A 23,942-nucleotide genomic window follows, 5' to 3' on the forward strand; every position below is an offset into this window, starting at 1 on the left:
GTAGCGCATGATTAACTTCTACTGGTATGCCAGAGGGGCGGTGTTTAGGAAAATGTATCAAGGGTAACAAAGCTTTGTTTATCCGCGCTACGCTGGCGAATGTTTTTAACTCCCCTTCATTCTCAGTTCAGCCTTTCTTCATAGCGGAGAAAAGACCCTTCCCAAGAGTTTTCTTATGAAACCCTACAGTCTTTTGTCTGAACTACATTTCTTGTGAATTAGTGACATCTCTTATCCGGGGATGTAATCTGAACAATGTGAAATAGTTTGGATGAGTCACTGTGTAGTCATCTGTGGCAGAAGTGAAGTGTTTTATATGTTTTTCTGACTCAGTTTGTCCTGTGGTGCAGTTGTTCCGAGTTTTACCTCATAACCTAATTGATGACAATTTAACTCATGGATGGAGCCAGAATTTCAGAAATACAGAGAAGTGTTCAAGCAATATCTATATATTTATGTTTGTATTTGTTTGGTTTAGTTAGTGTTTACTCAAATGTTTTGGATTGTCTTTGAACAACATGTCTGGATTTAGAAAAACTGGCCCATCATGTGTTTATGTAAAATCTTTCCTTGCCAAGTAACCTGTATGTCCAAAGTGTTAAGTGGCATGACATCAAAATTCTTTAAGTATAAGTGTGTACTTAAATCTACTTTGTTCCAGTGTTGGATAATAGTTGCATTAATCAAACACACAATCCCTTGTTTGCCGCATATTTTTTATTTTTAGCAACCATAATGCATTGTAGAAGATATATAAAACTGTCAACTCTGTTGCATCAAGTCCTGTTTGAAAAAAAAAAAAAGAACAAGAAATAAACAAACACACAGCTATCAACAAATTTGTCTTTTGTTATAAAAAGAAGAGGGTGCTGTAACTCCGTTGTGAACATATTCTGTCTGTCGTGGTCCTCGCCCAAAATGTCTCTCAAACTTCCAAAGAAATATCAACCAGAAGATCTCTTTTGAACTTTTCTCCCCGAAAATAATGCAAATTAGTAGTCCTTCTTTTAACATCTTTTGTTTAAAGCAATACGTATATCAACACGTTTACCGACGAGATAAAACAGGAAAAGAAAAAGATAAAAGCAATGTAAAAATACCCCTTTCTTTGGGCCAATGTGAAATTCTGGCTTGTTTAGGCAGATGCAGGATCCAGCCTCCCACATGAAGGCGGGTTATTTGGTGGACGAGTGGTGGAAGCAGAGGAAGTTTCCAGCGCAAAAAGGGGCCAATATGTAGCGTAATCCATGGATTTTTTTTTTTTTAATGAATAAAAAAAAAGAAAAAAAAGGAAAATGCACTAAAAATGTATCTTCACACTCCGGAGGCGGTTTCTGATGTCAATATGGCAGCACGTTACGATCCACTCACATTAAATTCACCCAAACATACTTGTAGGAAATTGTTAAAACAAATATCGTACATTGGAAATGTCACTACAGTGGCAAACATGTGCTGACTAGATAGGTAGAATTGACGACATGACGTCGGCTGTAGCATGGGGAAGTGTATTTCATGTTTCTTTCCGTCTTTGCCGAGAGTCTCACACTTGGAACAACACACTGGATTGGATGGAAGGCGTGTACATCCGCTGGTAATATTTAACCACAAGCTTACACAGACTGGTTCAAATTATTCTGTCGCGAAAATAGTAGTCAGGTTGGACCGGCTGTGGCCCAAACTCTTCATCTGGACTATATCCTTCAGACGTCTTCATGCTCAAGGTGGACTACGATAGGATGGAAGATAAGAACATTCCCAAAACGGAAGCTAGTCTTGGCCTCTGTCAACCACAAAGGAATAACCGTGACATGGAAATGAAATCAAGAGTTTTCACCAAAAAAAAAAGGGCGGAGAGGGGGAAGCGAAGAGAGAGAAGAAAACAAATACAGGTGAAACAATGACATCACTTACAATAGAAGTTGTTTATCTGGATCTTGGCAGAGAAGAAGAAAATAGTAATGTTTTTTCAATGAAAAGTTGCTCTCTCTTTTTTTTTTCTTCTTCCCCCCCCCAGTCAATCGTTTGCTCCACTTGCCCTCTTCTTGTCATATTATTGTCCCTCCATCTTGTTAGGGTTTCGGGGTGGGAGCAGGTGGAGATGGCGGGCGGGGGTGCGGGGCGGGTTGGGGGGGTCACAGGGTGAGCTTACAGTGACAGAGTTCTTTGTACATTTGCCTCCTCAGCCGCGGCATATCCTGTTGGCCGAAGATGAAGGGCTGCCCGAGAGCCAGACATTTGCAGTACTGCAGGAGGGCCAGGGGAAAAGAGAAAAAGGAGGTTATTGGCATCACATGTCAGCCGGTGTGTATTCCCATGATGCTTAGCGTTCGTATACAACAATAACAGGAAAGTGCTTGTTTTTTTTTGCCACCGACAGGCTCCGATTGTCGCGACAATTGGGCGACATCACAGACACACAGAACAAAGTTGCACATGTGTCTCAGAGAGGAGACGCTCACCTGTAACACGAAGGCCCCGCAGTCACTGTCGTTGTTCTGACGACCCACATTCTGCAACGAGCAACCGGTACGTCAGCCAACGCGCAGAGCAATTGTCATAACGCATAACAGAGCCACAGAACAACAAACCAATTTGGGACATAAACAAACAAACAAACGAAAGCTTCTCACCATTTTGAAAAAGCCCTTCCATCCCGTCAAAAAGTCTTGTTGGTCTTTTTTGATGGCCTCCGCTTGCAGATACTTAAAAATGTGCTGGAAACAACAACAATTAAAGGTTGTAGGCGCTTCTATATATTTAAAAATATACATCTTAATATATTCTATAATTAAAACATTTAGACTGATGACCTCTCCAATGACATTTATTAGATTGTCGCTTGGGAAACATATAGGGAATAAAGTATTTGATCAGTTCAGCCACATCAATAACAAACATGGATCCTGGCAGTCGTAGTCCAAAGGCTACAGCTGGACTGCTTCCTGTTTATTTAGAGGCGTTTGAATGACTTTCACGTCTCATTGATCTTTTCATTTATTGAACACATGAGGCCGTTTCCCTGTTTCAAACCACTATTAGAGGGCCCTGTATTTCCCAACACGAACCAGTTCCGAGTCAGACGCGAAATATGATGCGATCCCAATCCTAAATTGTTGAATAATCCTCGAGCACAACGGCCTCGGCGCCGCCGTCTGGTCCTACCTTTGGGCAACGTCTGTTGAGTGTCCGCTGAGAGTCGAAGTAAGTGATGGCTCGACGCGGGATGTCAACACTGACCAGAGACCAGTGGACCTCCAGGTGGATGGGGATCAACAACAGATCCTTCTGAAAGATGTCGACCTGAGAAGAGAGGAGGGAATAAAGGCAGAGACACAGATGTAAATACAGCTCCAGTGCGTGAGAGATTCATTCCACGGCGCCACCACAATGCAGCAGTAAAGTGGCCACAACACACATGTAATTAAAAAATTAGAACCGCCGCTTACGAGGCACATGACTGAGGTCGCCGCGTTCACTTGGAACCAACGTGCATCCCACGTGAGCCAATCACAAGTAGACAGCTCAAAGTACAGGTGTGAAAGCCCAGAGGACGCTTTGGCATGTGGCCACATCCTTTTAGCAGTGTGTATGCGTGTCTGTGTCTATTTAACCGTCGCTTGTGGAACAAAATCGCGTAAACTCGTCGACAACATCTGAAAATTCCCAAAAAGCCTGTGAAGATAAATTATGAGCTCTACCCTCACGTGTTACTTCCCAGTAAAAAAAACAAGATGGCGACCGCTAAGCACCAAGATGGTGACGGGCAAAATGGAACGAATTAGGCTGTCTATTATTCTAAAGAAACAACTAAGCTGATAGTAATGCTGTTGTTTTTCCTATTCTTCTATACAACACCTAAACAGAGAGGATGAATGAGCAAGAAGACAGACATAATTTGATGATCTCTTGACTAAAAAGGTAATTACACCCTAATCCTATCCACTGAAAACATAAATTTAACAGAAAATACAGGGTCTGAGGCCCTATTTTGTCATAAAAATGATACAAAGGCTACATAGATGGAAAACAACAACATAATTGTCGAGCACAACGTAACGTGAAGTCCATTCCAACACTCACATTTTTCGTCCACCGCTTGACCCCATCATAGCCTTTTGTCCTCAGCTTATCATAGAAGAAGCTGTTAAAAAAGTGAACCTGAGAGGGAGAACGGAGAAATACAAAGAGTTAGGATTCAACCCCGCTCCATGAAGCCAGTGTCACAGCTTCATTCACAAGACACATTCATACGCGGCGTCTCCGGACCACCATTTTCATTCCTAAGCCGCCACTCTGCAAAGCAAAGGACGAACGACAAGCAGACGTCATCCTCTGAGTGTTACTTCAACTTTAAGTGGGTGTTTCTGACAGGCTCATGGTTCTGAAGGTTTTTTGGGGGGTTATACTACTGTTTTTACACAGTAGTGCTCCACAACATCAGTGAAGAGCCCCTTTGATGAGCCATTGGTATTTTTAATTTTATTTCCTCACCTTTTCAGGGACGGAGTCCATGACCAGGTCACCATACATGTTCATGATCTGAATAAAACACAAACAACAGGATATAAAGAAACATCTTCAACAGGTGAGACCGGAACTTTTATGATCAGTGACTACTTAAAGAGGCATTTAACCTTGAATCAATTGAGTCCATTTATTGGAATAAAAGAATAAATCTCTGTAAAGACTAGAATTTGGCTATAGGTTCGACACCTGTATGAGTCTCAGCACGAGGAAGAGGACCAACACCTCTTTTCATACTGAAGAGGGGGCGCTTATCTGGTAGACTCCTGTGAAGTATGCTCTTGTGCATCCTTCACAGGAGGACGTAGAACACTGAAAAATGTTTCAAAAAAGCGGAGCGGATCAGTTTGATGTGGCAAGAAAAATATAAAGACCTCCTGTTTCTGAAGCAAATCAAACCGAACTGGCCATCTTTGTAATACTCAGACATGTTAAGAGTGCTTTTATCAGTGGACTACTAGTGACGTGTCTGAAAGACTGAGATTAGAAGCGCAGAATTTGCTTAGTGCATTTCCAAGAAACTCATGAGCACATCTGAGGTCAATATAAGATGAAGTGTTGCTTTTGTGCGACTCTTCGTGGAGGACTATTAACTCTAATGGATCCGGCAGCATATTCAACTCCTGCAATCGTTAACAAAGTGTGTGTTGCTCTACCTGGTCGTTGAGCCAGTTCTGTCCATACAGAGTGCCCAGGTCGTCCATGGTCAGGACGTGGCGTTTGTAGTTGACTCTGAAGGTTTTGGCCAGGGCGGACCCCGACGAACGCTGGAAAGATTGTATTAGGTGTTGGACCACTCCTTTCCTATTGGACAGAGCACACACGCGCGCACACACACACGCACACACACACACACACACACACACACACACACACACACACACACACACACACACACACACACACACACACACACACTTTATTCACTCCACTCCTTTACCTGCATAGTGTCCCTTCAGAGGAAATAAAACACCTCCAACTGGTTTCACGAACCTCCAGGTCCCCTCACAAAAGTTATGCATTATTAGGAATAGAGAATAACCTTCAGTCTGACAGAGCCAAATGATTAGGTTGCAACTCATTTCATTATTTTCTGCCCACATGCTGCACGTCACACACCGGTCTGGACTAGGCTTTAATGAAAAGGTTAAGGAGACTTTCCAGGGACGCTTTGCATGACTGGAGAATATAATAGAAAATAGATAATAGAAAAGGATTCGTATGACATTTGAAGATACTTTGTACGAATTAAATGGTTTAGGCATCTACCTTAACCTGGACCCAGTTTCTCCCCGTTTGTGTGTACAAGTGACTCATTGGTACAAAGGTGTCTGAAATTGGTCAAGTATTCAGGGAGAACGCTGCGGACGGCAGCAGCTTAACGGGCTGTTATGTGATTGCTGGGGGCAATTCCTCGGCATCAATGTGTGAGACTTGGCAGAACCCAAAGAGGGTCTAACACGCGACCGGCTCTCCATCGAACTCGAATAGGATCCGTCAACTTCACATACGTCTACAGATTTGAAGGTTGAAACAATGTTACATAATTGTATCAACCAATTTGCTCAGTTAAAAACAGCCAGCAACCTCCGGTTCTGAAGAGTGAAGCCGATGCGCAAGTGTCTTAAAGCGTGCATTCTCTACCAACCATCAGGGGGCGACTCCTTTGGTTGAAGAGGAGTCTATGAGAAAATGAATCTACTCTTGATGTATTTATTCCCTGTGTAAACATGAATACAGCATGATGTCCATTTCATTAATTAAAGTCGTCACTCCTACGCATTCCAAATATGGTCACTTCTATTTATTGGTTACGAAAAGAAAAAAAACATGGCGATGGCTGTATTCAAAGATTATTGACGATGAAAACCTGTTTACTCAACTCTTCAAGACATCAGTCCACAAAGCCACGCTGACGTCACCATGATCACGTACACTTCTTATACGCTCTGTGATTAAAACGCCATCGGATCACACAGACGAAAGAAGAGACCAAACACTGACTGACCTGTGAGGCTGAGAGAAGCTCTCGTTGAAGAGGTCCTGGAGCTTCTCCACGATGTCATCCACGTGGATGGGGATCAAACTGCCGTACTGCTGGAGGGACTCTTCAAGAATACCTAGACAGAAGACAATAAAAGACATCAAACCATCATTCTAAATAGGACCGACGGCGAACATGAGCCAACAGCCAGAGCCTGTGATCCGTACCTGTCACACAGCTCATGTGTTCCTCAGTAAGGGCCAGCTCCACTGGTTTGACGTCCATGTCCCGCCTCCCTCTGTCCTCCTGCTTGTCTGGAGAGCAGCCGTTCATCAGCTCATCTGCCACAGAGAAGGACCCAAATTACATGCACACAATTGTTTTTCTTTTTCCTCAACAATCTGGTGATGGTGAAATGTTACATAATGGTATTACGCAACTCTGTTAATTGTGTGAAATGGCAATTAAGTTGGGAGGTGGAAGAGCTGGGAGATGTGAAAGAAGACATGAGTTGTTTGCTTTCCCACAGCTGATAGAAATTATTCCTGAAGCGCAATATTTTAGTGAGCTTAAGTAGAGTAAACCTCTACCGCCTCCAACCGCTTCAATGTTGGACTTGTTAAATACAATTTCTGAAATGTGTGTAAAGCCAGCAAACTCAATGTGGATGCATCTGCTGCTTAGAATACTTCAAAGCAAATGTGCTATGAACTGCACTGTGAAGCTGCTTGAATATCAAACATGTATATCAGAAGTAGAAACAAATGACCCTGGGGACAGTGTAGGGACGCAAGTATTGAGGGACAGAGCAAATATGCGTTTTACACTCCGTGCGATTTGTTGACAAATATAAAACTGTGCCAATTTAAATACATTCTGCTTCACTAGCCTTCTTTTTCAGAAGTGGCGTGCGTCAGTACCTCTCTCAGACTCCGTGAACCTCTCATCGTTGCTGTCGTCCTCTTCGTCGCTGTACGGTGCTTGCCGATATCTTTTTATCCTCTTCTGCTTGCCATACTGGCTGTGCCGCCACCCTCTGCGGCTGTACCGGTTCCCCTGGGAGCACACCCACTGCGCCCGCTGGCGCCAGCTCTTCCAGTGCTTGCTGAGTCGAGACCCGGGGCCGCCGTGAGAGCGCAAACGCTGCCAGCGCCGGAGCCTCCGCAGAGCCCTGTACCTGCTGAAGTGGGACCTGAACAAGTCCCCCTCTTGGGCCTGGGAGACCACGGCGGGGTCCTGCGCGGTGACGTCGCCGGACTCGTCCGCCCTCTGTTGTGGTCCGTGGTGGTGGTGATGTTGTGGTTGAGGGTGCTGCGTGGACACGGAGGGAAAGTCTGGGACCTCCCACTCTGCCTGGTCTCCATCTTCCACTCCGTCGTCTTCCTCCTCCTCCTCTTCATCGTCGTCTTCTTCTTCTTCTTCGTCCTCTTCTTCTTCATCCTCCTCCTCCATATTAATATCCCAACCCTTGCCTTCAAACTCTACCTCGTCCCCGCCATCCAGATTGTTGTTTTCTTCCACTTCTTCATCACCCGTTTCCTTGATCCTCCCCATGCCCTCCTCCTCCACCACGTCGTCGTCCTCCTCCACATATTCGCCTGTCCACTCCTTCTCTTTCTGCCCCAGTCGGAGGTGCATGGGGCTGGGTACGCTGTTGCCTGACACAGGGACTATGAGGTGGTCCCCAGGAATCCCACCTAAACACAAACACAAGCAGTGATCAGCTAGGTCGGCTGTGTTTGACCACGTGCCATCATGACCTAAAATAACATCGTCATTATCATGATGCATTCAACTGTAAACACGCTTTGGTGAGAAACTTTAATAAATCCAGAAGATGTTTTCACAACAATAGATAAATATTCGACTGGGATTTATGACCCATTTCACTTCAAAACAATGGATTGAAGCAGCTTATAATAATACATTATTAAAACTATTTTTTCTTCTTCTAACGGTGGTAAAGATTTTTCAAAATGCTCCTTTACCCAAACACTACTGGACTTCACTTCATACACATTCTTCTGTTGGGATTTGATATCACAGAGCAGCAAATCATAACTTGGAAGAAATGTTTGGCATATTTGCAAATATATAGCAAATAATAACGATATAAATAATAGACCTTTTTTTTCTGTCAATTGACTAAAATATTAGTTCCTTGAGCATTCTGAAGGCTCAACTTAACGCTTCAGGTTCAGTGAGCAGATTTGATACTGAACTTGGATTTGATCAAATGTTACTGAACCCCGGTCCCCAGCAGGATGCCTACCTCCTCCTGTGTCGTCCTGCCCCACGGCGGTCAGACCCAGGTCTCCCTGCCAGCGGTTCTGGGCCAGGCTCCCGCCACTGTCTCGCATTCTCCACGGACAACCCACGACCTGCGCCAGCTCGTCACCTGCAAACAGAAACAAGTTTTACTTCCTGTGAAAAAAAGAAAGAAAAAAAGCTGAACAAGACTTTTAAAAGCTGTTCCACAAGCGCTCCACTCTCAGTCCACACCAGTCACATTGCCGAGTCATCTGTATGATTGAGATTTATCCTCCATTAAGTTCACTGCCACATATCTGCTCCTTTAAATATTTAATAGGTAGAATTGAATGAAACAAACGGTGAAGTTTAAAACCCCTTTAAATGCAGCAGTCTTCGGACCCAATATCCAAGCTGCATTCATGTATGGTACATGTGAAGCAGTGGGGAAAGAAGCCCATTAGTAATGTTTATGGCCTCATACATAAACTCTGGATTCAGTCACACAAAAGCCTAATATTTGAACTCGTCGATCACATCTTCAAACCGGTTCGCCCGAGGCAACAAACCAACGTTTCAATTGATGAATGTAAGTGGCGCGAATAACAATGGGGAGAGGATCAAAGTCCCCTTTGAAGATGCGGTCCGCTGCTCGGTACCCGGACACCGTCCAGTTGGTTTTAAAGACTACCAAAAAAGCCTCTCGCGCCGTTTAACCACAAGTCATCGCTACCGCTTGACACCGTCAGACGGACCACAACTGTGCGTTATTCGCATAAACGTGGGCTTGCTTTCACGTGGATCAAAGCCTCCTGGTCTTACTGCGGGAGGCTTGAATCTGTACCTCCAGGTTTCCATCCTAGGATACGCGTCCGTGGCCACCGGGGACTCCTGTTCCCATGTGCACCCGGTCCCACAGCGGATATGTAGTCGTGTAGCTTGCTAGCGAGCCCCGGGTGAGGGACTCACGGAGCACTGGGATAACTGGCCTTTATAATGGTGTGTAATGTGATGCGGCCTGTTTCTGTGCACGAGAGAGTCTGAGAGAAGCGGCTCTACGGTGAGAACAACCCTTTCCGGTGCAGGGAATAGTCCTTGTCGAGGCTAGCTTGTGCGCCTTGAGCGCGAGCAGCATCGCCGTCACAGCTTCACCCCTTAAAAACTCAAATATAAAAATTTCGCATTTAATGCAAACCTTGTTTATTCCGCCACAATGCACGACCACAACCCCCGCGGCCCAATTATTATCAGTCTGAAACCGCAAGTGTTCCCCAATAAACCGTTGTCTTTTCGTGCTAACGTGCTAGCTGGTTAGCCATGTTGTCGTTAGCTAGCTAGGCGTTAGGTGTTAGCAATAACATCATACAACGCCCGGCTCACCGGGCTCCTGCCTAGCTAGGTGTCGTAATAGCATCCTTACCGTTAGCCTGCAGAGTTATATGAATGTGTGTCCAGCTGCGTCCGACTGAGTGTTGGGCGTGTTTAATTTTGTCTGGGTCTCGAACCAAAACAAATGCTAATTGGTGTTGAACCTCATTCAATGAAGTCAGGTGTGGAGCAGCCAGATGTCACCTCCTTGCGAACTTTGATTTCTTTGAGGTCTTCCGGTTCAGAGAAAAAAGCAAACACTCCACAGGGGAAACAAAAACGCTGGAGTGCGGTTCACGGTGAACATGAAACCGAGAGGGAGGATGTATTTCAATTGATTTGGTCTGTGGGGAACGACGGTTGAGCGGAGTCGGATCACTGCAGATCTTTTCGCTCTCATGTGAACTACCAACAAGTCCGTCGCGCACCAATGGCGTCACACAGAGTGTGTTTTAAGTTAAGCCTTTCGATGTTGACCCCTAATTTCAGTATACTGCAGAAAAAATAATTCACAAAAAAATATTTGGAGGGTTGAATGACGTGACACAACACAATCAGCTTTATTTTGTATTTATTTTGTTGACTTTCTTCCCTGATTTCTGCAAAGTGCAGACAGAATAAAACATTCACATTCTTTTTGAATTACCTGATATGTCACAACTTTCTATTTGAATTTGGTGATGAGTTCGAGTTCATGAAAGTTCTATGTTTTACCAAAACTGTGCTACAATATGAAAACATGACCAAAAGATTAATTGTTAGGTCGGTAGACCGGTTACTTCCCTTTACCATTTAAGCCTAATAAAGATATTAGCTATCATTGTTCAATTCATATTATAAATTGTGAATCTTTTTATGGTGAAGAAGATTAAACCTTTGTTAAAGGACATCATCTTGATGAAACAATCATGGTTTATTTAAAATCTATCTGCACACTGCTAGTCTTCTTTTGTCTTGTTTTAGATTATTTAGTTTTGTCAGACCTTTAATACTTAAGGAGAGACTCTTCATGACGTTGGTTTTGGTCATAACTTCAGAAACATTTTAAGATGATTCCAATAGTAATATTTCCTTATCACAGCGGCACCTCTCCCAAACAAAGTGCTGAACCTATTTACCATCTAGAATCAGAATTGTTTTCATTAACAAGTACATTTGCACATACAAGGAATTTGGCTTGGTGAATGGTGCAAGCAGCACTCATGCCAACGTTGCGTCTAAAATTCTAAAAGTCCTGCAATTCTTTTCCAAACCTTTGGCCTCCAGATGAACTCAGCTAAAAGCATAATACTGCGCAGGAGCCACGGGGAGAACTCAAGTTTATGTGCATGGCCCCCAGTTTCAACATTGGTGCCTTGGTATGATAACTAATCAAATGGTTTACCCTTGTGGGTAATGAATCTCAGGAATGCCATGAGAAAAAAGGTCTAAATGAACTGCCCTGGCAGTCAGAGGCACCTAAATATGATGACCGACCTCTCCTCACTCTGACAACCCACTTTCATGATGTAAAGGCCGAAGCAGCCCTCTGGTCTTCTAGACGTTGAGAGCCGGGCCGGACCTCCGCCCTGGGCCGGCCGACTCATCGTTGTTGTTGTTGCTGCTGAGGCTAAACAGCATTTTGTCGTCTGAAAACTTGTAATTTGGTGGGTGAAGAGTTAGAGGACTCAGCACATTTCCCTGTGGGATGCCAGTGTTCACAGTCAAGGAGATGTAGTTGTCTGATATCGCAGACTGGGGTCTGCTGTTTGGACGTCCAGTATCCAGTTGCACAAGGAGGTGTTATGGTCAACAGGTGTGTTGATTGATAATATTAGTTGGACTCTCTTGTTGCTTTTAGTATATTAACTATTGTATAGTTAAGTAGCGAGGAGTTGTATAACATTTTGTAAGTGAGGCTTAGTTTGAGTAATTCTAATTTACACTATAAGGAAATATAGATTTAAAAAACGGTTACAGTTAAATATATAGGGAGGTAATCCGTTGTTTTAAGCATCCTGAAGATACATTTTTTAATGAGTTTTGGAGAACTGCTGTACCAGAAGATGGCAGCATATTTCAGAACTGGTTATGTTGCTCACTATAGCATGACAAGGTGGAATTATGTGACAGGAAGAAGATCATTTTTGGCAACAATGAAACAAATATTTATGTTTATTTTTCACCTGTATCATTGGTTAGCCTGTAATGCCACATGGCTGCAGCTATACAGCATAATAATATGATTCAAACCTTCAACATCAAATCATTTTCTCTGCAGATGATATCTTGGTGTACATAGGAAACCCTCATACCTTTGCTGAAAGAAACCTTCAATGTCATCTGAATTTGTAACCTGTATGAGTACGTGTAATTAATTTCAATCATCCCCCATTCTATGAAAACAATTGTCCTATGGTCTTCTTCATGCATCTTGGCATGACACACTGTGATTCAAGGCCCCAGCTGTTTACAAGATGGTTGACACTTCTTCTTAATGTAGCTGCAGCCATGAGGCCTCTGATTGCGGTTAGAAGGATCTAAAATATGTATTAAAAAAAACATATCTCCGAAATGCTTCCCCTGATATTGTCAGACCCTGATTCTTGAGAAATCCGTCTGTATTTCCTGTAATGCACAGTACCACTAACATACACTTATTCATTTTATTCTAAAGGGTTATATGAGAAGGTCGATACCAGTCTCGGTAAAGTAGCTGGAGTAGGCAGCAGGTTAGCTTAGCTTAGCACAAAGACTGGAACCAGGCTAGCTAGCCTGGCTCTGTCCAAAAGGATCATAATTCACCTCAAGATAAGTTTAATCTGTACAAAAACTAAATGTTAAACCAACAATTTCAATAATTACTCATCTACTCCTCCAAAAACTACATTTTACATTTGTGTGCAGATTAACCTATAAGGCCTCATTGCTGATAGGCATCTTTGCAAAGGTTGAAATCCTTTTTAAAACCATACTTTTTGCAGACAAGACTTTACAGTCAGGTAATATTTGGTGATCTTTAATTCCACTAGATATCTTAGATCTAATGACGATTTCATCATAATAATTTTATGATATATTATAATTTCTCCCATGCTTTTATCAAATATAGTTCCACCTGTGAAGTCACTGCTGTCAAATATTTGAAAGTAATTTGAGAAGACACGAGGCAAAGCTTCAACATGATTGACTTTATTTGCAGGAAATTGATACAATATGTTGTGGTTATAACAAAGCATCCAAAAGAAAGAACAAAAACACAGGATAAGTTGGTTAATGTGCTGACGCAAGCTCAAAAGGACTCAATCTGGAGGCAAAAATCTACAGATTTTTATTGTACCATGCTTTTCATCGTGTGCGATAGCCTGGAGGAAGGATAGCCGCGGTGACTTTGAAGCAGTGGGGGAAGCAGCCGCTTCAGAAGGAGCTTTCATCAACATACTTCATGATGTTCTCGACCCAGGAGAGGCTCGGGTCCACGCAGATGTGACGACCCTTCTTTGTAACCACACTGAAATAAATAAATACATAAATGACCTCATCACAGTCGAAAATTGAGACAAATCATAAAAACAAAAGAAAAAGCAGGCAACCAAACAGAAAATAGCAAACGGGGACCAAAATGACGATTCAGCACAAATTAAATAGAACAAAAAGATTGTCTGCAATGTTCAGACGTCTAATGAGAAAATTCACATTTTAAAAATGTCCATGAATTTAAATTCAACTAAAAAGTATTCAGCACATTAAGTAACAACTCGTTCTGCTTATCAAAGTTCATAGTATTTTATAAAATAAGCATACGGTAAACTTACATGGCTGCAGTCTTGGTGCATCGATGATCAGTCAGGTAATACGAGCCGATGAGGTTTTTGTTCAGTCTCCTCGGGTAAGGATTGAAGCAGCAGTCGTCGGGGCCGATTCCATCTGGAGGAAAACACGATGTATTACCAGAAACACACAATGTGTCTAAATGATCCCACAAGCTGAGAGCATCTTACTGTTGCAGGTCACAGAGGAGAGCAGCACATATCCCAGGATGCACAGCAGAAGGATGCAAGCGGTCCTCATGGCGACTCGATGTTGAGGATGGAGATTAAAACCACAGCTGCTCTTTATCCTCAGTGAAGGGTTTCTAACAGAAACAGCAGTGCGTTATCAGGTTTATCAAGATCTAAGAGGACTTCTTTTTTTAAAGGTGTTACTCGTGTGGAGGGAGGGAGGGCAGCTGTGGTTTCAAGACAACTCAAGTTGTTGCAATGCAAACTTTCCACTCAGTTTTTCAAAAGGTTGAGGTTGATCACAGGAAATGCAGCTGTGGTTCGCTCTGAGATGAAGCGCAAAAGTTAAGACAAAAGACCAGAACAGCTCAAATGAAAAGGCCCAATAGGTATTGGGGAATTTTTTTTGCTTTTGGAGAAATGTATTTTAGTTTTTCTAATTATTATTCACACTATAACTCGTACATGATAAAGTCACTGACCACATTGATAGTCAATATTTTTAAACTTTTATGCCATTATGGATTTGCTCAGATTTTTGAGTCACAATTGAAAAAAAAAATAAAAAATGCATTTACAATTTCAGAAAAAAGTTTCAATAGACCAGAATACAATGCTGCAACAAGACTTTTAAAGCTGTAGTTTTTGTCACACAGAATCCAATGTTATTTAATGTAAAAGAAGGTAACTTTTTGTAACACACACACTTCAAATCAGTTACAAGACACACGGCTCTCGTTTGAATACGTACATCTCTTTATTTTAATAAAACCGCTGCTTATATACAGTTCAAGTGAGATGACGTTGCATGGTACCCCTCTGCTGTCTCCGTGTATGTCCATCAGTCCTCTAGAAAAAAAAAACTGAACCCAGTAAATCACGGCATATTACACCATTTATTCAAAAATGGGATTGTGTTTTGTGATGTAGGTAGTGGTCGAGCTGCGAGGGCCAGCCTTCAATGTAACAACAAACTAGTAACAAACTGATCACATTCTGCAAATGCCACTGAACACATACACAACGCACACACACTTCACGACTTAAGCACAAAACAAAAAAAAGACTCAAATTAAAAAAAGGATGGAAAGCCGACAACCCATTTAAATCTGCGAGTGGTGACATGAAGAGATGATGGGAGGCACAACTCAAAGGCTTACATGTCTGTGCAAAAAGCTTTATTGCAGTCCTGCGGTGTGTCACCACACGGGGAGAACGGGGAGACCAGAAAGTGTTCTCTGTAGCGAGCCGAGCAAGAAGATGATTCAAGGCGCTTCCTGTTTAGCTTTTTTAGACCCAGAACACAAGTTATACTTCATCTGCGGTCCAGGTCCTTAAGAACGTTGGGGCCAGAGAGCTGAACCGGGCATCACTGAGAGCATCGGGCCCAACAGGAAATAAAGTCTCATCTGATGATGCAGCATCACGGCCAGTAACGGGACAATAACCGTCTGAACTTCTTATTTTTTATCTCATTTGACGGACAGGTCTGTGCAAAATGGGCAACTCAGAAACAACAACAAAAAGAAGATATTTAAGATTCCCCTGTGGGCTCAATTACAATTTTTAGGGCCTTTGAAGGTAAAAAAAAAAAAAAAAAAAAAGTACAGAAGGGGAGGGGGGAATTTTGAGAAAAAAATCCTGGAATAAAGTGTTACATTTATAAGAAATAAACTCACAAATGTACAGTGTGTTTTCTTTTCCTGTTAAAGGAATCAGATTAATTATGCACAAGGTAAATGACCCAATCAAATTATACTTTGCCGTCGGATTTAGAGAGTAGAAAATACACATGCTCTGAGCCCACAAACACCACATCGTCATCATAACATCATGACTTTGAAGAGACATTAAGGTGAACGGGCCAGCCGAATTCGAAGAAAAACTACATTTTAATAATTTGCTAAATCAACCACTTTAATCTCAGACAATATCTGAGTGTTTTCCTCATAAATTGACAAATTTAATCTTTTAAATTTGATTGTTTTCTCTCTCGGAGTATTACCGTCCCTCGTCCGGCTTGTAATCTATTTTTAGGCCGTCCTAATGAAAAGTAAGATGGCGTTTCTTTTTTTTCAAGATGCTGGTAATCAAAACCGCCACCAACAGTGAAATCAAGACTGGCCCCGCCCACTGCTGGTCAGGAAGAAGTGACACATTCACCACAGTGTGTGTGTGTGTGTGTGGGGGTCACAAAGCTTGACTCGTGAGACAGTTACACACGAGGAACGAGCAACTGCTGACATGCAGGTTGCGTTCGACAAGACAGGAAGTGAGAATCTGCAATCCAAACAAACAAAAGACAAAACAAACAAACAAACCTAGCCGCCTGTTTTCATCTGTGGAGCGTCTCCTTAGAGGCAGCAAAAACATGAAGAGAAACTGTGCTAAAAAGGGTAAAATCAGTGATTTGTAGGACAGATTCTGTAAAAAAAAAAACATTAAAAATAAAACAGCCGATGACGACTTCAACTACTTTGATGAGTGAACACGTTGTGGATGCTCGGCCGGAGCGGCTCAGCAACAACCCTTCACTTGTGTCCTCTCGATAAATATTAAATAAATACATTTTAAAAGACGTCCCACTCCGGCATCGGAACACCAACAAGCTGAAATGTTCCTCTGACATGAAGGGAAGTCCGTGTCTAACAACAGCATCCTTTACTCCAGTTTCATCGACATAAATATAAAGTGTAAAACTCATTTTACAGGCATCTCACAACCTCTTAAAAACAAATGGAGCTCTCAGAAACAGGATGTCTTCGGCGTTATGTGCCTTTCATGGTTGTTGTTTTTTTAAACCCAAAGAGCAAAGAGTTGACTTCATGGAATGGATCAGGATATAAATCTGTACCAACTGGAGAAACAAAAACACACAAATAAAAAGCACACTGAGGATGAACTCCAACTGAAGGAATGACTTAAGTTTGGAAAAAGGGAGAACAAAAAAAAAGAAAAGGTGCAGGAAGAAAGATTCAGAAACAAAAGACACAAGCTGAAGTTCCACTTCACATATTTCATCACTTCACACGTCCGACTCTGGAGATTCATTTGAAGACATTACTTCCCTGACCGGAACGAATAGAAATGGGAAGATAGACACATTTTTAAAAAAAAGACAAGTGGAACTGCAGCTCGACGGCGTCCGAGAGGAGCAGTATCTCCGTGGTCCTCTGGTCCGCGCTGACCCGGGTCCGCCTGCTGAATGTGGGAGTGCGTGATACATTCTTTAGGGGTGGTGGGAGATAAATAAGGCCTCATATTCCTTTTCACACCCCACCCGCTTCACCTTCATCCCCCTCACTGGTAAACCCCGCCCCTCTAGAGTCCTGGTTCCTGGTGGAGGTTTGGGGAAGAGGTTTATCACAGCGGCTACAACCAGATAAGTCCCGCTGAGCTGAGGAGTTCCTTCTCAGCTCCATGCGTCCTGCCGAGGGTCCAGTCCCGCTCCCCCAAACCCAAGAGGGCTGGAGGGGGAGAACTGGTTGAGTCCAGTAACGTGCGACAGCTCAGCGCTTCAGCACCGGGCTGCCTCGCTCCGGATCTCTCTGTAACGCCTGCAGGACCTGAGGAGATGGAGGGAGGGTTAAAAAGATCATTCAGTGAGCGATTCAGGATGCCAAAGTGTTCAAATGAGCGACTCAGGTCTTTTGTCCCGGCAGCAGTTTGATTTTTAGATTTAAATTCAGCATCTTTTTATGTCGGTTGTGTGTCTTGTTTCATATGGCACTTTCTGGTGTTTGTTCTTGTAATGTGTTTTTTTGTCTGTTGTGCACTGTGAACCTTGTCTGTTGCTGTCTGTATGAGTCTGTTGTCGAATAAGTTTGAGTGAGTCATCTATAAAAAATTTAAAAAAGCGGCAGCAGACATAAAAACCCCTTACAAGGAACCGCCGCGTCATCCTACCTGCGCCCACTTCCTGTTCCGGCTGGTCATGTGAATGGCGGAGATGTGCTGGAAGAGCTGCTCGCCGGGGAGGAGCTCGGGCAGGCGGGTGAGGAACTGAGCCATGTGGATGAAGTCCATGGTGGTCAGGACGTCCTGGTAGAGACGCAGCAGGCCCAGCCCCGTGCGGAACAGGAACTCCTCGCTGTCTCGGCAGAACACGTCCCACACCCGACACGCCAGGTCCAACGGCAGGGACTTGCTGTACAGGGTGAAGATCCTGAAGGCCGGAAGGGAGAGGAGAATAAGAAACGAGAACACACACACACACACACACACATCTGAGCCGAGCCTCACGAGCGGGGAGATACTCACCAGTCGATGAGATAAATATCGGGCGTCAAGTTGTTTTTCTGGAAATGTGCAAAGAGCTTTGGTAGATTTTCTTCAAAGAACACTTCAAATGCCGCAAAGTAAGTCAACATCTGTGGAGAGAGGGGAGTCGGGTCTTACAGAGGGACACACACACAAGAACTAGGACTGCTAGTATGTAGTTTCAGCTCTAATTACAATGATGTCTCGGCTAAAAGGAAATTCACCACGTTCTATGTGGACATCCCATCGGTGTTGAGGGGAAATGTAGTTTATTAAATCATTACAAAATTTTAGGATGACATTTTCTCTTAATGCAATCGAAGAGGACAAGGAAATGCTGAGACTAGAGATCTAAAGGCTGGGTGCAGGATGAACTACAGATTTTGTAGTGGAGAACGAAGCTCTGAGGAATTTGCTGCTTCAAGCGAGTCCATGTACAATCAACACTTATGTGACATCTGCGTTTTAATAACCTAAATATATGACCGGGCGTGTCCATAAATATAAACAGTGATGACTCTAAACAACACGTGCGTATTAACACGAGTCGTATGATGTGTTTCTGTGCACATTCTGATGGTGGGGATCAGTAAGCGAGAGTGTGTGTGTTGTGTGTGTGTGTGTGTGTGTGTGTGTGTGTGTGTGTGTGTGTGTGTGTGTGTGTGTGTGTGTGTGTGTGTACTAACAAGGCTGTGGTCGACTCTGAAGAAGGCCATCTGACAGGGCTTGTTGAGCAGGTTGGCAAAAGCTATAAAGGCGTCGGCTGTGTCAAGGTTCAAGATCAGCACTGCTGCGATGAACGACATCCCCTGCACCTAACCACACACACACACACACACACACACACACACACACACAGTTTGTACAAGCAAATATGAAGAGGCGAGAACAGTGGTCTAACAGGGGGCTTTGCAAGTGTGACAACAAAAAAAAAGGTGTTATAATGATACGTATATTTTGACTTCCGTCCCTAAATGCGAGGGCAGCGAACACAACACCGGCGGCAAGTTAACACCTGCTGGAGGTGAATTATGCACCAAATGTAAATCACTCATGAAACTAATCTACAATGATAAAGAGCCGAGCTCCAGTCTGGATATTTAAGATGGAAACAGAGAGGAAATGCTGATGCAGACGGATGCAAAGAATAAAATAGACACAGCTGCACAGAGGTGAATGCATACATCGTGTGTGTGTGTGTGTGTGTGTGTGTGTGTGTGTGTGTGTGCAGGGGTTGGGGTCAGTGCGGGAAGTCACAGTCATTTCCACCAAAGCAGACGCAGCGTGGGACTGCAGCAAACCGCAGCACCTCGAAGCACAATGCGGCTTTGAAATGTTACAGAAGAGCAAACATAACATCACTAGAAGAGCGAGAACATCCAGCTCCTTTTCAACGCCACTGGCAACTTGGACTGGTTCACACTGTACAATGATGATGATGATGATGATGATGATGATGATGTGGAACTTCAGAAAAGTTCCGCATCATCACATCTGACTGAAACACAACCACCACTATGAATCCGTCACTGGTAGAATTTAACACATTCGTCTCGTTGATAAAGCGCATGTGGTTTGTTGCAGTCAATGAAAAAATATGTGGATTATTTTTTACTAAAATATGAGAAAATTATTTTTTGAAAAATATCCTAACGATATCAGTAAAACTTTGACAGTTTTTCGTGAAAAATATCCAGAAAATATTTGAAATATGTCCAAAACGATATCGCAAACGTATTTGAAAATATCAGAAATATCCAAAATAACATAAGTAAAACATGTGTAAAATACTAATAAATTACATATAAATTTTATTTTGTGAATGTTGCACTAATATTAATTTTGGAACCTTATATTCTACATTCAGGATCAATAAAGCAGCAGGATTGGTAGTGGTGGTATAGGGATGTAAATAATTAGTAAAATATGTGAAAACAAATAATCAAATATATCAGAAATATGTAAATCAGATATGGTAAAAAGATAATGCTGCAAAAAGACGCACAATACAACATCGTAAGTTTAAAATGATACTGTTATCATGTATGCAACACATGTACATTACCGCTTGAATATAATCATTAAATGACAGCTCATGCAGTCCACAATCAAACTTCGGTTATGGAAGATAATAAACGATAAGTAGTTGTTGGGTGGGAGGATCCAGGTCTGAGCTGTGTCATTAACCATCCACAATAAGTTTAACAATGTGCTTCTGTGTCACAGCAGGATGTCATGGTGTGTGTGTGTGTGTGTGACTTACGTAGCCAACGTCTGGCCTGTAACAAGTGTATGCTCCCAGAATGCTGTGCAGCACATCATGATATGGCCCGCCCTGACGATTGACAAAGAAATAATGAAGACAATGCAACAAAGAAAGGCAAACATTTTCTAAAATCATGACATGACAACATGTTTCGAGACAATAAAACAAAGTATTTTGTGGGAGGGGGCGGAGCTTCTCTCACTGACCTGCTGGAAGATGCACAGATGAGGGAAGGTTCTTGAGATGTCCAGCTTGATCAGGTCCAGACTCGACTCCCGATCTGATGAGCCGGGATCTGGAAGACAGAGCAAAACATTACAAAACAAAGGAAAAAAATAATCGTAAAACGTGTATATAGTGTAACCTCTTATCTGACATCACAGTTCGCCCTGATGGCCCAAGAAGACAAGGAAAAGGCCACATGAGGATCTATTCCGTCTCTACCTTCAGGTTCGATGTCTAAGGAATGTGCCGGCGTGCTGCTCCACTTCTCTTTGGCCCGGGCCAGACAGATGCTGTACAGCTCTGCAGGGACACAAGACAGCAGTACGATCAATGCGAGAGCGGGACGAGGACATGACGACTGGACAGAAACCAGAGGAGGCCATGCTCTTCACGTTGCTCTGCAGCAGTGACACTCAAGGTGACTGAAGGAAAAAGAGATTCCGCTCATCTCAATTGTTAGAAGTTTTATAGTTGCGATAAATAAACGGCTAACATTTGTTAGGGACACCTAAAAATGTGCCAATTCAGGAAGGTTTCGGAGTTATGGCCGTATTATTTGCGATAGACTGTTGATAAATGGCCATCTAAAAATATGTGCATCCTGTCTGTGTGTTCAGAACTTTCATTACACTTCGTTTCTGAAATGCGGGAGCAATCGTCGCTACCTAGCACTAGCATATAATAGTGGCAAACGCTGAACTTTTCAAAGCAGTACTAGTAGTACCTGACCGCTGCTTTCCATACCAGTACAGATAGACAACTTAAAAGGAGGCATCTCCGCCTTATCCCCAGGTTCTTACTAGAACATGTTCACATCCTTTAATCTTCAGAAAACACATTGTTGTTCTCACACCGTCTGTCTGAATGTACTTGTTTTAGCGGCAGTCTCTTTAAGCCCCTCCTCCTGACGAAGCCCAGTCCGCTCTGATCGGCCAGCGAGAAAAATATGGAGAACTTTGCGATGGCAGTTCTCAAGCCGTGGGTGGAGATACTACGTTAAGCTACTTTACTCGAAATTGGGGAATACAGCAACTGAGCTGCCACTGAGACCGAGCTTCGTACGAGTGCGTCTGCTCGGAGCGATAACGCTGAGGACGGCTCTCCATAAAGGGCTGATTCGTACGGAGCGGACCGGATCAGCAGGCATCGAGCGCTTCTCTGCTCCCCTTTAGCAAGGGGAGAATTAATCTGCAGCGTGTGTGTGTGTGTGTGTGTGTGAGAGAGATCTGCATCGAGACTTGAGAACTCATTGAAATGCTACTCGTTTCCTCTTGTATTGGGATTATCATTGGACCATGCTCACAATCATCCTTCCACTCATTCACTAAAACAAACTCCTAATGGATGATGCCGGTCCAGGCCTGAGTACATGTACATGAATAAATGTTGTCATAGCGCCACCTGCAGGCAACATTAAATATGCCTACAGATACGTGTGTGTGTATATATAGAGAGAGAGATACTAGTGTAAGTGGTCAGGTAACAGTGCAGGACCTCCCTCTCTCTCTCTCTCTCTCTCTCTCTCATGCACCCTCGTACCGTGTGTGATGTTGAGCTCGTTGCCCACGGCCAGGCTCCAGACTTTGCCTCTCACGCTGGGGGGGAGGCCCTGCCACCAGAGGTCTCTCACTCGTCGAGATGTGCACCTGGGGGAGGAGTCAGCCGGGGGTTAAATGTGAATGGAACGTCCAGCGAACAAGAGGCCGCTTTGACAGTTTCACAGAGGAAACTATCATTTATTGATCAGAACCACAAGGTGGCAGACATTTCCTCCACTGCTGCCGTCACTTCACTTAAGGGACAGGAAATGACTTGCCTTCAGAGCAAAACTAAAATGAACCCCAACATATTTTACTCTGTGTGTTTGCCGCGTATGTCACAATAGACTTAGTTGGTAAAACAAGATCACGTAAACCTAAACACGTCGCAGGGACCGCCCTGATTTCCACACCCAGGGGAAGAAAGTACTACGCTCAGTCCGAGGTGTGACACCATGAAGGTGTGGTCAAACTCGGAGGCCCTGACATTGACGTTAATTCAAATCAACACGCTGAAACGACTGTGGCAGTTAGGCTTGTTAAACAGGTTGTGTTTTGTTAATCGCATAATTCATCATAATGTTTGCATGTGATTTCTCACCGCAGCGCTCGTCTACAGCAGCTGTTCAGCGTATGCTGCCCGCACATCACTTCCTGTCTCTCTCCATACTGCTCCATTAGCTGCTCCGGTCCACAACACGGTGCCGTTGTATGCAGCACGTCCACGATTCTGAACTCCGTCGTTGCTTGTACTCACATGGTACTCCAGTTTGGCAGGATCTCCTGGTTCCAGATCTGGGCGGCGGTGCCGATGCTCTCCTCGAGTTTACAGCGATCCTCCAGCTGCTTCTTTCTCTTCTGAGCCTCCTTCAACTCTACAGGCGGGGGCGTGGAGAGAGTTGGGTCGTTAATAGGAGAGGCGGACAGAAAGCTTAAGAGACAACGACCGGTCAGTCCTCTGGAACAAGACCAGAACCTGGATGACTCACCTCTCTTCTTGGCCTGGGCCACCATCTCCTCATACTGCTGTCTGTGTTTCTGTGCCTCCTCGGCTGGCTTGGCAGGCAGATTACTGTAATATACATCAAGCAAAGGAAATGGATCAACGGCCGTGTGTTCTCGGAGCTTCGCCTGCATTATTCATGGAGAGCGGGCCTATGCTGTAATAAAACACTCAACGGCCATTTAGCTTTTCTGGAGCTTCCAGTCATATTGCATCTCGGGCTTTCCCGGAGGTCATTTTTCATACATTCCAAGCTTCATTTTAGATTTTCTTTTGTGGTTATACAAATGTAATTCATGGTGCCATTCGATTGCTGATGAATGACATGATCTTTTTTTTCAATAACTTGACTTTTGAAATGTACAACACCCTCCAGTTAGTAGTCAGACACAATCCCACTACTGGAATAACATAAAATAATCCTTTATTAGTCCTGCAGTGGGGAAATTGTCTCATTCTAAAGCGAGTTTAACACTACAAATATTCATGTAGCCTTACCTGCAACCGGAAATACCGAAATACTGATGATTATACATCATGA

The 23,942-nt window shown here is 43.4% G+C and overlaps 3 protein-coding genes across 5 annotated transcripts in view; all 3 read right to left on the reverse strand.

The window, feature by feature from the left end:
• Positions 1-699: 699 nt before the first annotated feature.
• On the reverse strand, positions 700-10,522 carry senp3b (SUMO specific peptidase 3b). 2 transcript variants are annotated; one of them, XM_068587284.1, is made up of 12 exons: positions 10,182-10,522; positions 8,784-8,909; positions 7,432-8,208; positions 6,739-6,852; positions 6,536-6,647; positions 5,184-5,331; positions 4,495-4,542; positions 4,084-4,161; positions 3,166-3,303; positions 2,634-2,717; positions 2,463-2,513; positions 700-2,246 (listed from the first exon to the last, which is right to left on the reverse strand). In XM_068587284.1, the coding sequence occupies exons 2-12, from the start codon at positions 8,869-8,871 to the stop codon at positions 2,136-2,138; spliced, it is 1,749 nt and encodes a 582-aa protein (XP_068443385.1). In that variant the 5' UTR covers positions 8,872-8,909; positions 10,182-10,522; the 3' UTR covers positions 700-2,135. The 2 variants fall into 2 exon arrangements, with proteins under 2 accessions (XP_068443385.1, XP_068443386.1); XM_068587285.1 differs by lacking the exon at positions 10,182-10,522 and adding an exon at positions 9,606-9,726.
• Positions 10,523-13,279: 2,757 nt separating this feature from the next.
• ccl36.1 (chemokine (C-C motif) ligand 36, duplicate 1) lies at positions 13,280-14,306 on the reverse strand. Its single transcript, XM_068588116.1, has 3 exons — positions 14,110-14,306; positions 13,924-14,035; positions 13,280-13,619 (listed from the first exon to the last, which is right to left on the reverse strand). Exons 1-3 carry the CDS (start codon positions 14,177-14,179, stop codon positions 13,526-13,528), a joined length of 276 nt encoding a protein of 91 aa, XP_068444217.1. The 5' UTR covers positions 14,180-14,306; the 3' UTR covers positions 13,280-13,525.
• Positions 14,307-15,085: 779 nt separating this feature from the next.
• The window catches only part of tbc1d14 (TBC1 domain family, member 14), a 28,675-nt gene continuing 19,818 nt past the window's right edge, over positions 15,086-23,942 (reverse strand). For both annotated transcript variants that reach the window (XM_068588247.1, XM_068588248.1), the window contains 10 exons: positions 23,388-23,470; positions 23,156-23,273; positions 22,400-22,506; positions 21,080-21,160; positions 20,842-20,930; positions 20,633-20,704; positions 19,056-19,184; positions 18,370-18,479; positions 18,016-18,274; positions 15,086-17,675 (listed from right to left, as the gene is read on the reverse strand). In XM_068588247.1, the coding sequence (XP_068444348.1) occupies positions 17,619-17,675; positions 18,016-18,274; positions 18,370-18,479; positions 19,056-19,184; positions 20,633-20,704; positions 20,842-20,930; positions 21,080-21,160; positions 22,400-22,506; positions 23,156-23,273; positions 23,388-23,470 (1,105 nt within the window). In that variant the 3' untranslated portion in view covers positions 15,086-17,618. The remainder of the gene's footprint in view (positions 17,676-18,015; positions 18,275-18,369; positions 18,480-19,055; positions 19,185-20,632; positions 20,705-20,841; positions 20,931-21,079; positions 21,161-22,399; positions 22,507-23,155; positions 23,274-23,387; positions 23,471-23,942) is intronic.

The sequence above is a fragment of the Clinocottus analis genome, unplaced genomic scaffold, assembly GCF_023055335.1.
Source record: "Clinocottus analis isolate CAN_PGR_092001 unplaced genomic scaffold, fCliAna1.0.p SCAF_21, whole genome shotgun sequence".
Taxonomy (NCBI): domain Eukaryota; kingdom Metazoa; phylum Chordata; class Actinopteri; order Perciformes; family Cottidae; genus Clinocottus; species Clinocottus analis.

What these genes read in the sequence shown, in the direction of transcription:
- ccl36.1 (XM_068588116.1), bottom strand. Translation starts at nt 14,179, where the DNA reads ATGAGGACCGCTTGCATCCTTCTGCTGTGCATCCTGGGATATGTGCTG. An exon ending in CTCCTCTGTGACCTGCAACA is followed by an intron (nt 14,036 to 14,109) that starts GTAAGATGCTCT and finishes GTTTTCCTCCAG; the next exon opens with ATGGAATCGGCCCCGACGAC. An exon ending in TGCACCAAGACTGCAGCCAT is followed by an intron (nt 13,620 to 13,923) that starts GTAAGTTTACCG and finishes TATTTATTTCAG; the next exon opens with TGTGGTTACAAAGAAGGGTC.
- senp3b (XM_068587284.1), bottom strand. Translation starts at nt 8,871, where the DNA reads ATGCGAGACAGTGGCGGGAGCCTGGCCCAGAACCGCTGGCAGGGAGAC. An exon ending in GTTCACGGAGTCTGAGAGAG is followed by an intron (nt 6,853 to 7,431) that starts GTACTGACGCAC and finishes TCTCTGTGGCAG; the next exon opens with ATGAGCTGATGAACGGCTGC. An exon ending in GGAAGGGCTTTTTCAAAATG is followed by an intron (nt 2,514 to 2,633) that starts GTGAGAAGCTTT and finishes TGCTCGTTGCAG; the next exon opens with AATGTGGGTCGTCAGAACAA.